Source organism: Vigna unguiculata, chromosome 1, assembly GCF_004118075.2.
Source record: "Vigna unguiculata cultivar IT97K-499-35 chromosome 1, ASM411807v1, whole genome shotgun sequence".
Classification (NCBI taxonomy): Eukaryota; Viridiplantae; Streptophyta; class Magnoliopsida; order Fabales; family Fabaceae; genus Vigna; species Vigna unguiculata.
In genome coordinates this window covers 36,062,033-36,076,235 of record NC_040279.1, presented here as the reverse complement: position 1 = coordinate 36,076,235, position 14,203 = coordinate 36,062,033, and the positions used below count along the sequence as shown (strand labels likewise).

The 14,203-nt window shown below is 26.6% G+C and overlaps 1 protein-coding gene across 1 annotated transcript; it reads left to right on the top strand.

Moving 5' to 3' along the window:
- The first annotated feature begins 5,618 nt into the window (after nt 1-5,618).
- On the top strand, nt 5,619-8,070 carry LOC114165285 (aluminum-activated malate transporter 8). Its single transcript, XM_028049941.1, has 6 exons — nt 5,619-6,000; nt 6,141-6,281; nt 6,394-6,666; nt 6,762-6,871; nt 6,959-7,102; nt 7,317-8,070. Exons 1-6 carry the CDS (start codon nt 5,712-5,714, stop codon nt 7,806-7,808), a joined length of 1,449 nt encoding a protein of 482 aa, XP_027905742.1. The 5' UTR covers nt 5,619-5,711; the 3' UTR covers nt 7,809-8,070.
- Nucleotides 8,071-14,203: the final 6,133 nt, after the last annotated feature.

The window sequence follows — 14,203 nt, the reverse complement described above, 5'->3', positions numbered from 1 at the left end:
GTATAAATAATTTTTATTTACTATAATATAAAAATTTAATGTAATTGCCATGAATATTTTTTTACCACCATCCAACATATATTGTGGTTCAAAAGATACAAGATCTATGTTAAAATTTTATTATTATATTTATTATTTGTTCTTTACGTCATTTTGATTATTATAACTTTTATTAGTGTATAAAATATAGATTCATTATAATTTAAAAAATTGAAGTAAACAAACATTTAAAATATATTTTAATTTAAATATTTTTTTCCTTTTATATTTTTTTAAAAATATTTTTCCTTTTATAATTTTTAAAAAAATATTTTTAAAGTTTATCAACTAGGTTTCATTAATGTTTGCAAATTTAATAAATGTTTTGGTTCCCATTAAATTTTATTTGGTATTCTAATCTAAAATGTAAATAATTATAATTTATTTCAAAGTATTTGATATCAAAAAAATAACCATATTCCTAATATTGAATATTTGATAATATTATGTTTCCTTTATCGTAATTTTTATTATTTTATAAAAATTAGTTAAAATTAATATTAAAGTAGTAAGTAAACGGGTACGGGTATGAGTACGAGATTATATCTGTTACCCGGTGGGGATGGGGATGGGACAAAAGTTTGATATCCATTGGGTCTGAGTATGGGGATAGGGATGAAATTTTTTTACAAAAATGAGTATGAAATAGTGAAACCCGTCCCCGCCCCGCCCCGTTGTCATCCCTAACAGGAAGTATATTTATTTGACAAGAAAATAGAGAGATTATCCACGTGCTTGGATGGATTTGTTTTATAACATAATTTATTTTTACATAAAAGTTGAAATGTTATACTATAAATGTGTGAATTGCGAAAAATAAAAATCTTAGAAACTTAGGAGAGTAATTTAATTAAATAATTTTAAATTTTATTTAAAAATAAACATTTGATTTTTTTTTTAAATTTATGTCTTTTTTCATTATATTTTCTTATTAAATGATTTGGGATCTGGTTGTTTTAATTTATGTTGGGATGTCATTTATTTCTTATCCAACAAAAGTTGCCATGCATTTCTTTAATGATTGTTGCCTTTTTATTAATATATATACACACACACCCACATTTATTTATGTTAAATTTAGATTAAGTTACTTAAGATTTTCTTTTGTCAACTTTAGCAATGTTTTACAGTTAATTAAATACAAATTTTCATCAGCAACCTATTATTTTTAATTGTTTCAAACAACATAATATTTTGCAAATTAATATTGAAAACATTATTTTTGGTAAATATTAATTATTATTTTTTTGTTGAGATCAATGAAATTATTTTTTAACATATGTAACTTAATATTTTTTTTAATCAATGTGGATAGAGATTATTTTTAATTGGCATTATTTTCTTTGACCTAGGTTAGAATTATTTTTTATTTCACTCTTACAGATTACAACTAATATACGAATAATTTTTTTTAATATCTTCTATTTTTTTTATTGACATAGCTAATATTATTTTTTATCCAAGTATTTTTTTTTTGACTAACCTTATATTTTTGTCAATGTCAAATGATTTTTTTTGTATACGTTCAATAATTGATAATAGAAAATATCAACTAAAAACTTAAAAAAACCCAATTTAATCAATATATTAATTTAAATAAATATTAATTGGAAAAAACTTTTATTAATATTTATTGAAAAATTTGAATTATTAAATATGATAAAATATTATTTTAAAATATTTTTTTTGGAAACAAATTAATTGACTAAAAATTATAACAAGCTATTAAAACCAAATTTTAAGAAAAAGTATCAAGATTAAACACTTTTTTCTAATAAAAAAGTAATATATATATATATATATATATATATATATATATATATATATATATATATATATATATTGAACTCATATTCATTATAATTGTGTTTAATGATTTTTTTTGAAAAATGTACATAAATGATATTAAAATCAATATTTCATCATGGAGACCTATCAATGTATAATATAGATAAAAATTATGCTCTGAGAAAGACTAAAAAAGTTTTATTAATATAATAAAAACAAATTATGCTCTGAGAAAAAGAAACACATACTTTAATTGGTATTTTTGTTTATTATCTTCAATTTTATAGTTTTCACGGATAAGCCAAACTTGAGTTAAAATGAAATTTGAAGTTAAAAAGATTAATATATGTCAGCTCGTAATGCTTGAATGATTATGATGAAATATGTTCAACATGTTTCATTTGTTTTCATTTTGGAAATCTAGTAAAAGAGTATATAGCTTTAGAATATTAGAAACATTTTCACTTAAAAGGAAAAAATAGTGAAAGATAGGACTGAGTCAGATCTTACTCATTATAGTGGATGCTGACTCTGCTCTGCTTCAATACAATACACATGCCTAAACAATTTTATGATATGCTTACTACATACTATAGTCAACAAATTTTAAAATGATTCCTAAGTATACACCACAACACTGAAACTTCTTTTCTTTGTGTTTAATAACTTGTTGTGCTTATATTCAATATTTCATTTTTTTTTTCAATTGCTTTATTCCCTCGTGCTTATTATATTTCTTTTTATTGGCAATCACAAAACAACAGATATTGAATTCACTTTACTTGGTCTTATTGGAGAATCAGAAATGCTGATGCCAACATGTTTTTGCCTTATCCTTTTTTTTTTCTTTGTCGTCTTTCTTTTTATCATAAGCAATACACTATCTATTGTTGGATGTGTAGTGTAGTTTTTAATTAGTAGGTTGTTTATTATTGTTTTAAGATGAAGCTAATATTGAGAATATTCAAGAGATTCAAATGTATAATAATATTCAATTACAGGGACGAAATCCTTTTGTCAGAATGAACCTAAAAGAGAGCTTATAAAGTAGTTAGTTGATCAACATGTGGTAGAAGTTAATTACTGCCACAAATTCTGACCAAAATACCATTTTGTTTTCTTTTGCTTTTATTAAGAGAAAACAAATATATATATATATATATGGAAAAAAACTAATTGCATTGTTATTTAATTGCAAATTCATGATATGATAATATTATATATATTCATTCCTGTTTTTAAGTCCTGGTCCAATTCTTTAAGGGAGTTTTTTTTATTTTTCTTTAATACCACCGTAATGGCTGACTTATGCATGCTTCGTCATTTTTCCACTTTCTAGACAAACTACACATATTTAATATTAATAATGAAATTATATCTTGTCTCTGTATGTGTAGGTTATTCGTAAACTTGAAACAAAAAACTTTAAGGTATTTTTAAACTGTTTCATCAGGATGTCAACACGGTGGGTAGGGTACGGGTAGTAACTTCCTATCTATCTTACTTGCTGGATAAATATTTGTCCTGCACCCGTATCCATATATGTCGAGTATCCGTTATGCGGGTACCCGTCTATTTTTTTCTATATCCGCGGATATTCACGGATATCCGTAGATATTTATAAAATTATTTAAAAAATAAATATTTAATCATAAATTCAAATAAAATAAAATAAAATACACCACTGTTATAAATTTTAAATAAAGTTCAAACAAACTCAAGTCCGTACATGTTCAAATAATCATAAAATAAATATAAAATGACGTTTAACACAATGAAAATTCTTTAATTAGTGTTTTGATCAACAAGCTCACTTTCTCCTATTGATTATTGAGAAAAAATTAGGTCTGAATGTTTTTTACTAATATATATATATATATATATATATATATATATGAGTATTTTTGTGAATTAAAGTTTAGCGGGTACGAGTATCTACGGGTGCAGATACTATGATACCCGTACCCGCCCGTTAACATGCGGTATCAACGATACCCGTAACCGCGGGTAGCGGGTATCCATTTTTAATATCTGTTTCCTACCCATTGCGGGTTTTATCTGCGGATACCTGCAGATACGAATATTTGTAACGAATTTTGACCATTAATTTTGGAGAGTCAAAATAATATTTTAAAATTTATATATTTTATTGTTATCACTAGTACAACAAAAATAAATATATAATATATAATTTAATTATAACTATAAAAAAAATCACATATATTTAATAAATTTTTCTTTGTACTTTTAAATTATTGAAACCATCAATAATTAAATCAAACTATACACTACTAAAAAAACATATATTTTGTATTAGTTTTGTTTTGAAATTATTTTCATAAGAAATACTTTCAAATTTTGTTATGAAAAATAATTTGTAAGAAATTGCTACCAATTTTTTAGTAAAATATTTATGGTTAGAAAAATTTGTAGAAAATACTTACAAATTTTATAATTTTGTAGAAAATAATTATTTATAAAAGAATTAGCATCCAATTAAAACTCTTAGAAAAAATAACAAAAAAAAAAATCTTGCAAAATTTTATGAAAAGATTGCAAGAAAAATCTCATGAAATAAGAATTCTAGTAGTGATAAATTTTGGGTTATATATATTTTTTCAATCTAAATAATTATATTATGTATAAAAATTTATCTTCTATTTTATTTCAGAATCTTGTTTAATAATTTTTTTTATTTAAGTAAAATATACTTTTTATTTTTGTTAAAAATTGCTATAGGTCAAAGATGATCGATAAATTTTTTAAATTTGAATAATTAAGAGTATTAAATAAAACCGAAGTTAAAATTTTAAATTAATTTTTTATTGAACATGATAGTAGCAATTTAATTATGAAATTATTAATTAATATTAAATAAGTAAATAAAAGGGATGATAATAAATATTTTTCTTATATATATATATATATATATATTTATTGTTGAGAATAGTCTAAGTGTGAGTCAAAAAGTCTTATATTAGATAGAAAAACAAAGTTAAACACCATAAAAGATTAAAAGTACATAACACCATTGTCTTAAAATTTTAAGAATAAAAGTGGTGTCAAATGTCTTATATGTGTGAAACTAATGTTATACATCTAGAACCACAATCTTAATAACATATGACTATAACTATAAAATATGAAAAAATATATATAACCAAACGTGTATATATATATATATATATATATATATATATATATATATATATATATATATATATATATATATATAATTATAATGATGAAACATTTTGAATTGAAATTTATGAAGAGATTTAAAAAGGGTAAAGGAAAAGGGGCAAAAACAAGAGGAGGTGGGATACAGCGATTCAATGGCTGACTCTGACTAAAGTATATATAGCAGTTACTTGTTTTACTCAATTACTACCCTATTTAATCTTTCTTATGCGTCTCTACTTCTAGATTATCTTTCTTTAATCTGCTTTCGGAAGTAAACTACTCTAGCTGGAACCATATATCCTAACATTCCCTGTCTATGTAAGTTTTGGTAGATTAATTATTTTGGTCAGGGAAATCAGTTTCTTAAAGTATATACTTTTAGAGTTATGGGCATTTTGTATTTAATCATAATAACATATATATGTGCCGTGACAAAGTAACTTTTCTCTCAAAGAAAACCACTCTTTCTCTCCCCGCAAAAGGACAGCAACTCATGTATCTCATTTAAAAAAATCTTTGCTGCACGACACACCTGTACTTTCTGTTCCTATAAATATCACTCTTCAAACTCATTTTCTTCTCAAGCTTCTCAAAATCTTTACCTTACATCATTTCATATATGGTGTTTGTTCCTAGCTTTCTTCTAGAAGTTATTGTATCAGCACATTGTGGCAAGGTTCTTCTCCACTCCATATCTAGTCATGGATATTGAGTCAACAATGGAAGCAAACAAGGGAGGGGTTTTTGTTGATTGGAGGAACAGCATCAAAGCTTTGCCTAGGAACATGAAGTCCATGGTTATCAACTTCACAAGGAGCATAACAAAGATTGGAAAAGATGATCCCAGACGAGTTTATCACTCATTAAAAGTTGCATTTGCTCTTACCTTGGTTTCCTTGTTTTACTACTCCAGGCCTCTCTATGATGGCTTCGGAGTCGCTGGAATGTGGGCTGTTCTGACAGTGGTGGTTGTATTTGAATTCAGCGTAGGTGAGTGGAGACATCATAGAATAATGCACAAACACACTCTCATGTATATCTCTCATTATTATATAATTAATGGTCTAAGTCTGAAAGAGTTTAAGGATTAATGCATTAACATATGATATGTTTGGTTCCTAATTAACCAGGTGCAACCCTCAGCAAAGGTTTAAATAGAGGATGTGCTACATTGCTAGCTGGTGCTTTAGGAGTTGGAGGGCAACACTTAGCGACTGCTTTTGGAGAAAGAGAAAAACCTATTGTCCTTGGCATCCTAGTCTTCATTCTAGGTATATATATTATATAAGCACAATATTAAAGCAGAAAATTAGCTTCACCATGGATTTGAGACTATATCATTTGCTTCTTAAACAATGTTCTAAGTGGTTTGCGTTTTTTCAGCTGCGGGAGCTACTTTTTTCAGATTTTTTCCAAAGATCAAGGCAAGATACGACTATGGGGTGGTGATATTTATATTGACCTTCTGTTTAGTTGCTGTCTCTGGGTATCGAGTGGATGAACTCTTCGAGCTTGCTCATCAGAGACTTTCAACCATTTTAATAGGAGCAACAGCTTGCATGGTTATCTCCATTTTCATTTGTCCAGTATGGGCAGGTGAAGACCTTCACAAGTTGGTAGCTTCAAACATACAAAAGTTGGCAAATTACTTAGAGGGTATATATCTATACTCGGGCCACTATATATAAGTCACATGCTTCCTTTTTTTTGTGTTTCATGTGTTAATATCTGAAGCTCTTATCATTTTTCAGGATTTGAAGTCGAATATTTTCATTGCTCAGAGGATAAAGAAAAATGTGAGAAGTCAGTTCTTGAAGGATACAAAAGTGTTCTCAATTCCAAAGCAAGTGAGGAGTCCTTGGTGAGTTTATTTTTTCTTTTCTTCTGATATTCAACATTTTTATTTGTTAGATTGATCAAATATATTAACCTTATATATAATACACAGGCAAATTTGGCAAGGTGGGAACCGGGACATGGCCGTTTTCGTCTTCGACATCCTTGGAAGCAGTACTTGAAGATTGGTGCACTTACTCGGGGATGTGCTTATAAGATTGAAACCCTTAACAACTACCTTAACCCAGAAATCAATGTAAGACATCACTCTCCCTACGTGAAAAACAAGAATATTCTAGTCGTAGTCACTTTCATGTCTATTATCAAAGTATTTTAGCTTCATATATAATAAGGAAAACAATTTGAAACAAATTAACAGTAATATACACTAGTGAGAATACTCTAAAACTAAAAAACAATTTTAGCTTCATAAGCTTGAAGCTAATATACACTCATTTTGATGGCTGCAGACATCTGTGGAATTCAAGTGTAAAATTCAAGAACCATGCACAAAGATGATTTCAGAGTCGAGCAAGGCGTTAAACGTAATATCTTCATCAATCAAAACAATGACACATCCATCAGCTGCCAAAAGCCACATCGAAAACGCAAAAACTGCAGTTGAAGAGCTCAAATTTGCCCTTGAAACTGTTTCTTTGGAAGACGCTGAACTCCTAGCCATAATCCCAGTTATCACAGTAGCTTCAATACTCGAAGAAATCACCAAGTCAGTGGAGAAAATCCACGAGTCTGTTTCCGAGCTTTCTCAGTTAGCCTATTTCAAGAGTGTTGCAGAACCCAATGTCTCGCCAGAGAAGCCACACCGTCTTCATCGAGGTATCATAAAACCTGTTGTGGATATTGAAAACACTGTCGACCACGTTGAAATTACGATCCCAGAGATAACCACAGACTCGCCAGAAAAAGAAAAGACAGCAACAAAACCCTCCGAACATATGTAAATAGTTGTCACTTACTTGAGACTAGTAATTTGTCATTGCTCAACTTTTTTAGTCTTCAGTTGGGTTAACTAGTCTCCCATCTAATTTTACTCTCGTAGTGTGGAGTAGTTAAATTAAGGTGAGAGGATTTTTCATATTCTTACCTTAATTTCATTACTTTACGTCTTCTTTTCTGTTCTACTGACAGGTTATGCTAGCTGTCATTTGATTTACTAAATTAGATGCAGAAAAGTAAATGGTAAACTAGCTATGTTCTCAGCCACATTTGGTGTTTTGCTTCTTTTCTATGTACATGTTGTATTATTCTACGTTTTGTTAATATTGATCGTAAGCCACACAAATTGTTTGTGAAGTTGAAACAAAATTGGCATGGCTATTATTGTGCCTAGCTACGTTAAACGTGGAACTCTTAAAAGCATATTGTTGGATGGGTAAGCATAGAACCTTGATGATTTCACCACAAATGAATATTAATTTAATTGGAATCCAAATATTAATATTTTATCAAAAAATATAAATAAATAAATAAAGGCAAAAAGGATCATCTGTGAAAGGTATGGAGTATAGCACCCTATAAAGGACAAAAGTACGAAATAATTGTTCAAAGTATTATACTTGTGAAATTATCGTTGAACTTATTATACCCATGAAAGACTTATCATTCAATCTAAGGATTGAATGATGTAATTGAAAAGAAAAAAATGTTAAAAATATTAAAATAATTATATAAGTAATATAGAACTCACCTAATTATATAAGCAAATAGAATTATATAAAAAATTCGAAAAAATTATATAATTAATTTTTAATTAAGTAATATTTTATAACATAATAATCATTTTTAATGCTTTATTTAAAAATAAATAATAAAAAGTTAAATTTTATTGATTACATTACAATTAATCCAACCCCTGGCAAATGTTGAAACTCAGCGGAACTTATTCCAAAATTCTTTTATTAGATTAAGTAACGACTTTGCGTAATTAATTTTTTTATCAATAAGTTTGCGTAATTCGTATCAACCAATTCGCATATACATCCCTGATCAATAGTAATTTCAAGTTTTAAGATACATTTAAGAGGTTAGTTTCTCTCACCAATATTTTTTTTTTTCATAAGAATGAATCTGAATTACCAAAAGTATAAAGTTATTTACAGTATATCCCGTATTGATATTAATTAATAACGTGTTTGTGTACGAATCCATTGTTAATCTGCTTTTCACAGGATTCCTTAAGCAAATATAATGTTTTCCTTACATAGGGCACAAAAAATGCAAGCCTCATTCCATGAGAAGAAAGGAACATGCAGCCAAAGCATTGGAAACTATAAGCTCTTAATTAGTACTTCAAAACTAAAGTTCGTGACACAGAATCCTTCCGCATATACCTCTTAGGAAACCTAAGGAAACCAGAACATGAAACTCTTTCAAAACATTTGAATAAGATATATGTAATATGTAAGTGAGAAATCTCTTAAATCGACCGTCGTAAAACTTTAAGTGTAACTCTTCATAAAATTAGGATATAAAGTAAGATTTGTATTTCACTTATATATTATAAAATTGTTTTATTTTTAATTGAGGTAAAATTTTTAATATTTATATTGAAAATTTCACCTTAAATAAAAATAAGGTCAATTTATGATATAAATGTAAATTTAAATCTTATTTTATAAATAAATTTTGTGAGATTGAACGAGACGTATTTGATATTTATTATCTTGAATTAAGAGTGAATCTTGATGTTTATGTTATTGTATTTCCTTCTCCGCTGCTTGTCAAAATACCCATCACATTATGTCATGCGTGCTGTTCTCAGTTTTTTCTCTTTTTCAATTTCTTCTTCAAAGGATGGTCTAAATAACACTACAGTTTGTACAGAGAGTTTGAGTAATTTTCGTGACATACTAGATTCAATCATCGTCTTTATCATTGTAAAGAAAAACTGTTCTTGATTTCTAGGTTTTATATTTGAACATAACGTGAAAGCACCACTAAACTTTGCTGCTTAAAGATAGCGGTGTAAATACTTTTCACCCTTTCATCTGCAAGTGACTTTAAGAAATGAAATACGTACGGAGAGATATTAATAAACAATATACTGTGAAGAGAAAGAGAAAGAGAATTTTGAAAAACATGGTAAACACAATTGCGTTGTATCAATCCCAATAAAGGGAATTAGAAATAGAATAAAATGCAGTTCATATAATAATGCTAATTAGTAAAAGGTAAACTGAGTTAAACATGCATTGAATTCTTATATTTGACTACTTAGAAAGCGCATAATAAGACAAAGGTGAAAAAACAAAAAAACTGTGGTAGAGTTACCTCTGTGTTCTGTCTTCCAATAACTCGGACAAGCAGAAGGTGGGTATTATAATAACTCAACACTTGAAGCCATATCTAAAAAGCTGCACATCTGCTACTGAATCACTTGGATCTTAAAAAATAACGTGAGCAAATGTAACTATAACAAAGTAGGTTATTAGATGCATGAATTTATCACAAGTATATTCATGAAAGATGCTCGACTTCACTTCATCGTAAACGAATATCTATACAAAAAAATGACGTTATGAGCGAGCTTCTATAATCAACAAAAAGCAGTTTTGGAATTTCATTGCATGAATTTAAGGTTTCTTCTTCATAACTTGTCAGCACAGACCTATCTTTTAAGTTTATTTACTTGTTTTTTAGATTAGTTTTTTGTATATATATATATATATATATATATATATATATATATATATATATATATATATATATTTCTTGTAATTTTTTATATATAGTCAATATTACACTATCTCTTTTTTTTTATCAACAAAGAATAAAATAAATTAAATGTTCTATTAAATAGAACATTTGAGGGGTACTCTAACCTTTATACAAAAAAGCAGAACCTAAATAAATAGATGCAATAGCTTAGCATCATGACTCCATCAAAACAAGAGACCATTCAAAACTAAATGATCACAATTTGGAACAATTTTGTGATCCACAAAACAAAGGAGACAAAGAGTATGTTTACGTAAAACACAGACCCCTACCAAATTTCCGAATAGTATAATAATAGTATACATTAATCACACCACATTCTTCCTAATATCAATACTTTAAACGTTTGAACACGTTCTCCACCTCTTTTTTTCATATATTCCTTTATTTTCTACACGTGCATGCACCGATTAAATAGTTAAATCAATTTTTACTTTAGACCATGTCAAACTAAAAAAAATTAAGATTTTTGGGTGTGGTTTAAAAAATACTAAAGGTCACATTTTTGTATTTTTTTATATAGTTAATTATTTAGAAAACATTTTTTTAAATATTGTCCTAAGAAAATATAGGTTAAACAATAAAACTATGACCTCATTTTCTAAAATAACAATGTGAAAAGTCTAAATTCAAATAAACCTAGATTTTTTATTGTTAGTTATATGTTGAGTTTAATTTGTGTTTAATATTGTGTACAAAGAAAATGTTGACTATTTGTTTTTAGTATTACATTAGAAAATATAGATAGTTATAGATAATATAAAACATTTTTAAAATTATGGGTAGTTTTAGCACATATTTAAAATTGTGGTAATTTATCTATAAATATTTTAAATTATCATATGGTTAGATAATAATTAAATTATTGTAAGATGTATTAATTATCCAATGAATCAAATATCTCAAGTCATAATCGAATTATAGTGCTTAACTATCGAAATTTTTTTTTTGTACTTATGATCCAACAATTGATATTATGGTTCTTCAATTAATTGTTCCTTTGTGAATACATGAAGGAACTCTTCTGAGTTTTCGATTCTATTCTAGATCGTCTCTATAAAGTCTTTTCAACCTCACCCTGGTGGCTTCCGCTTCCATTATGGATTCCTAAGTGATAGAATAGCTATAAGCTATGCATCTCATCCTGATGACTAAGAAATGATTTTCAAATATTCGTGGCTTTAGAAAAATAATGTTGCCTTTAAGTAAAGTTTACAACTACATGTTTCACAACTGAAAATTTGTAGTTGCCTTATTTTAAAGTTACAATTTTCTTATTTTAATCAATATTTTTAAGTTATTATCTAGCTAAAAAATGGCGTAGTGACAACCTTATGTCTATAAACTTGGTATAACTCAATAATCAATATTGGTATTTTTGTTTCAACAGATTTAGTATGATTTACTGTAGGCATGAAATTCAAAGCATAATTAACGAGAAGAAAAAAAAAATTAAAAACACGAAAATTAATGCAAATTTAATCATGTACACTTTCTTTGCATAAAAGAAGAGATTTACGGTGAAAATGAAGACCCAAATATGATTTATTATATATATATTTTTTAACTCAATAACTTGTACATAATAATAATAAAAAAAATTATATTTTTATAATTTTATAATTTTAAATAACAACTTCAATTTCATTTTAACCAAATTTTACTATTTACGTAAATTTATATCATATTTATTCTTAAAAACAAAAAATAGTCATCTAATTCATTAATTTTTTTATTTATTTATCTTATCAAATTATATATAAATTTTTACAAAATTTCATGTAAAATTTATTTAAATTCATAACTTTTTCCTTAATCCAATTAATCTCAACTTCACCTTTTTTTTTTCTTTTCAAATTCATTTAAATTCACTATTTCAAATTCATCTTCGATTCTAAACAAACTCTAAGTAAGTCGTGACTCTCCTCCCTCCTAGGAACAAATTTAGTGACGAGGGTTTTTGTTTCAATCATTTGGCTTGAGTACCATACGCAACTATTCTGTAACAAGAAACAGGTTTTAAGTTTAAGAAACATGCATCTGGTATTCACTCATAGCATTAAGCTTCGTCTTTTTTTTCTATCAACTTTTAGAAGATCCCATCTTAATTTGTAACCTGATAAAAGTAGTGCATGCATTTTGGCACAGTCGCACGCATGAGATACCCATTGGTACAGAATAGCAGAGTTAAGTATGGGCTAAATCAGATTAATCCCAATCAGAAACTGGAAGATTCCACGTACCTTATTACCAAAGTGTGAGGCTTATCTTTAAACCTAATTCTTAGTAGCAGAGTTATTAAGAGATTAATTTGGTCAATGGGAATCACATGCTATGTCAAGTTGCACTATCAAATGGAATGGTTATTAATACCTCATTAACTCAAAGTGCATCGCACGCTATATATGTAAAAGCTGAGCGTCAAAGTAATATGCCTCTTCTGCATCAGCAAAAACCAAGTGTTTTTTGAGGCATAGGTCAAGACTTCCTTTGGTTTATGAATAAAAGATGTCAACTTGACATATGTTGCTGGTCAAAAGAAAAAAATTGATGCTAAGATGAAATAAATAGATAATAAAGTGTGAAAAAAATGGTAAAAAAGTATAGTAAAGAGAAGAAATTACATAAAATAATCTAAAATTCAGCTAGAATTAATTATTTAGTTGAACGTTTATACTCAGCTTAAAATTATCTATATTTCATATTAAGTTATTTCAAAAGATTATTTTTATAAAGTAAGGATTTTACTGGTGGTCGCATATAGAAAAATAAAATATGATTACTATGTAATCTTTCATATTATATATAGAGAGAATTGAGTTAGAAAATAACAAAATAATTATTTTATTTTTTGGCTTAAATATACATTTGGTTCCTATTTTTGTTGATTTTATTCAATTTGGTCCCTATTTTCGTTTTATGTTCAATTAGGTCCTAATTTTCGTTAAATTGTGGTCAATTTGGTCCTTTTCACTAACGGTGTTTAAATAGTTAACGTTTTTGAACAGTACATGCCACGTGTCAGCTCCTGATTTTTTTGATTTTTTTTTTTAATTTTTTTTTTAATTTTTTTTAATTTTTTTAAAATTTTTTAAATTTCAAAAAAAGTGTCCACGTGTCAAGTCACAATTGTGCCACGTGTCAATGCTAGTGCCACGTGTCAATTTCTGATAGTATTATTTTTTTTGTTCAATTTAGTCCCCATTCGTTATTTTTGTTCAATTCAGTCCCTATATTCGTTATTTTGTTTAATTTAGTCCTAAATTTTGTGAAAATAGAACCATTTAATTTTTAAAATTGACATTATTATTACTTATTTTTTAAATTTAATTATAAATTATAATATTTAATTATTAATTGAATATAATTGTTAGATTCAATTGTTAAATAGAATATAATTATTTAAATATTATTAAAATATAATTATTTAAATATTATTAAAATATAATTATTAAAATTTTAAAAATATATATTAACATTTGTGAAATTTACATTTAAATTTAAAGTATTTAATATTTTTATTGCATTTTATATATTAAAATCTAAAATATTTTATATGTAAATGTTAATTTTACAAATATTAGTTTATTTTTCTAAAATATTTTGAATATTTAAAATA

Bases quoted from the DNA above. Each gene is read 5' to 3' on its own strand.
- LOC114165285 (XM_028049941.1), top strand. From the start codon at position 5,712: ATGGATATTGAGTCAACAATGGAAGCAAACAAGGGAGGGGTTTTTGTT. The intron at 6,282-6,393 runs GTATATATATTA...GCGTTTTTTCAG, and splicing joins CATCCTAGTCTTCATTCTAG to CTGCGGGAGCTACTTTTTTC. The intron at 6,872-6,958 runs GTGAGTTTATTT...TATAATACACAG, and splicing joins AAGCAAGTGAGGAGTCCTTG to GCAAATTTGGCAAGGTGGGA.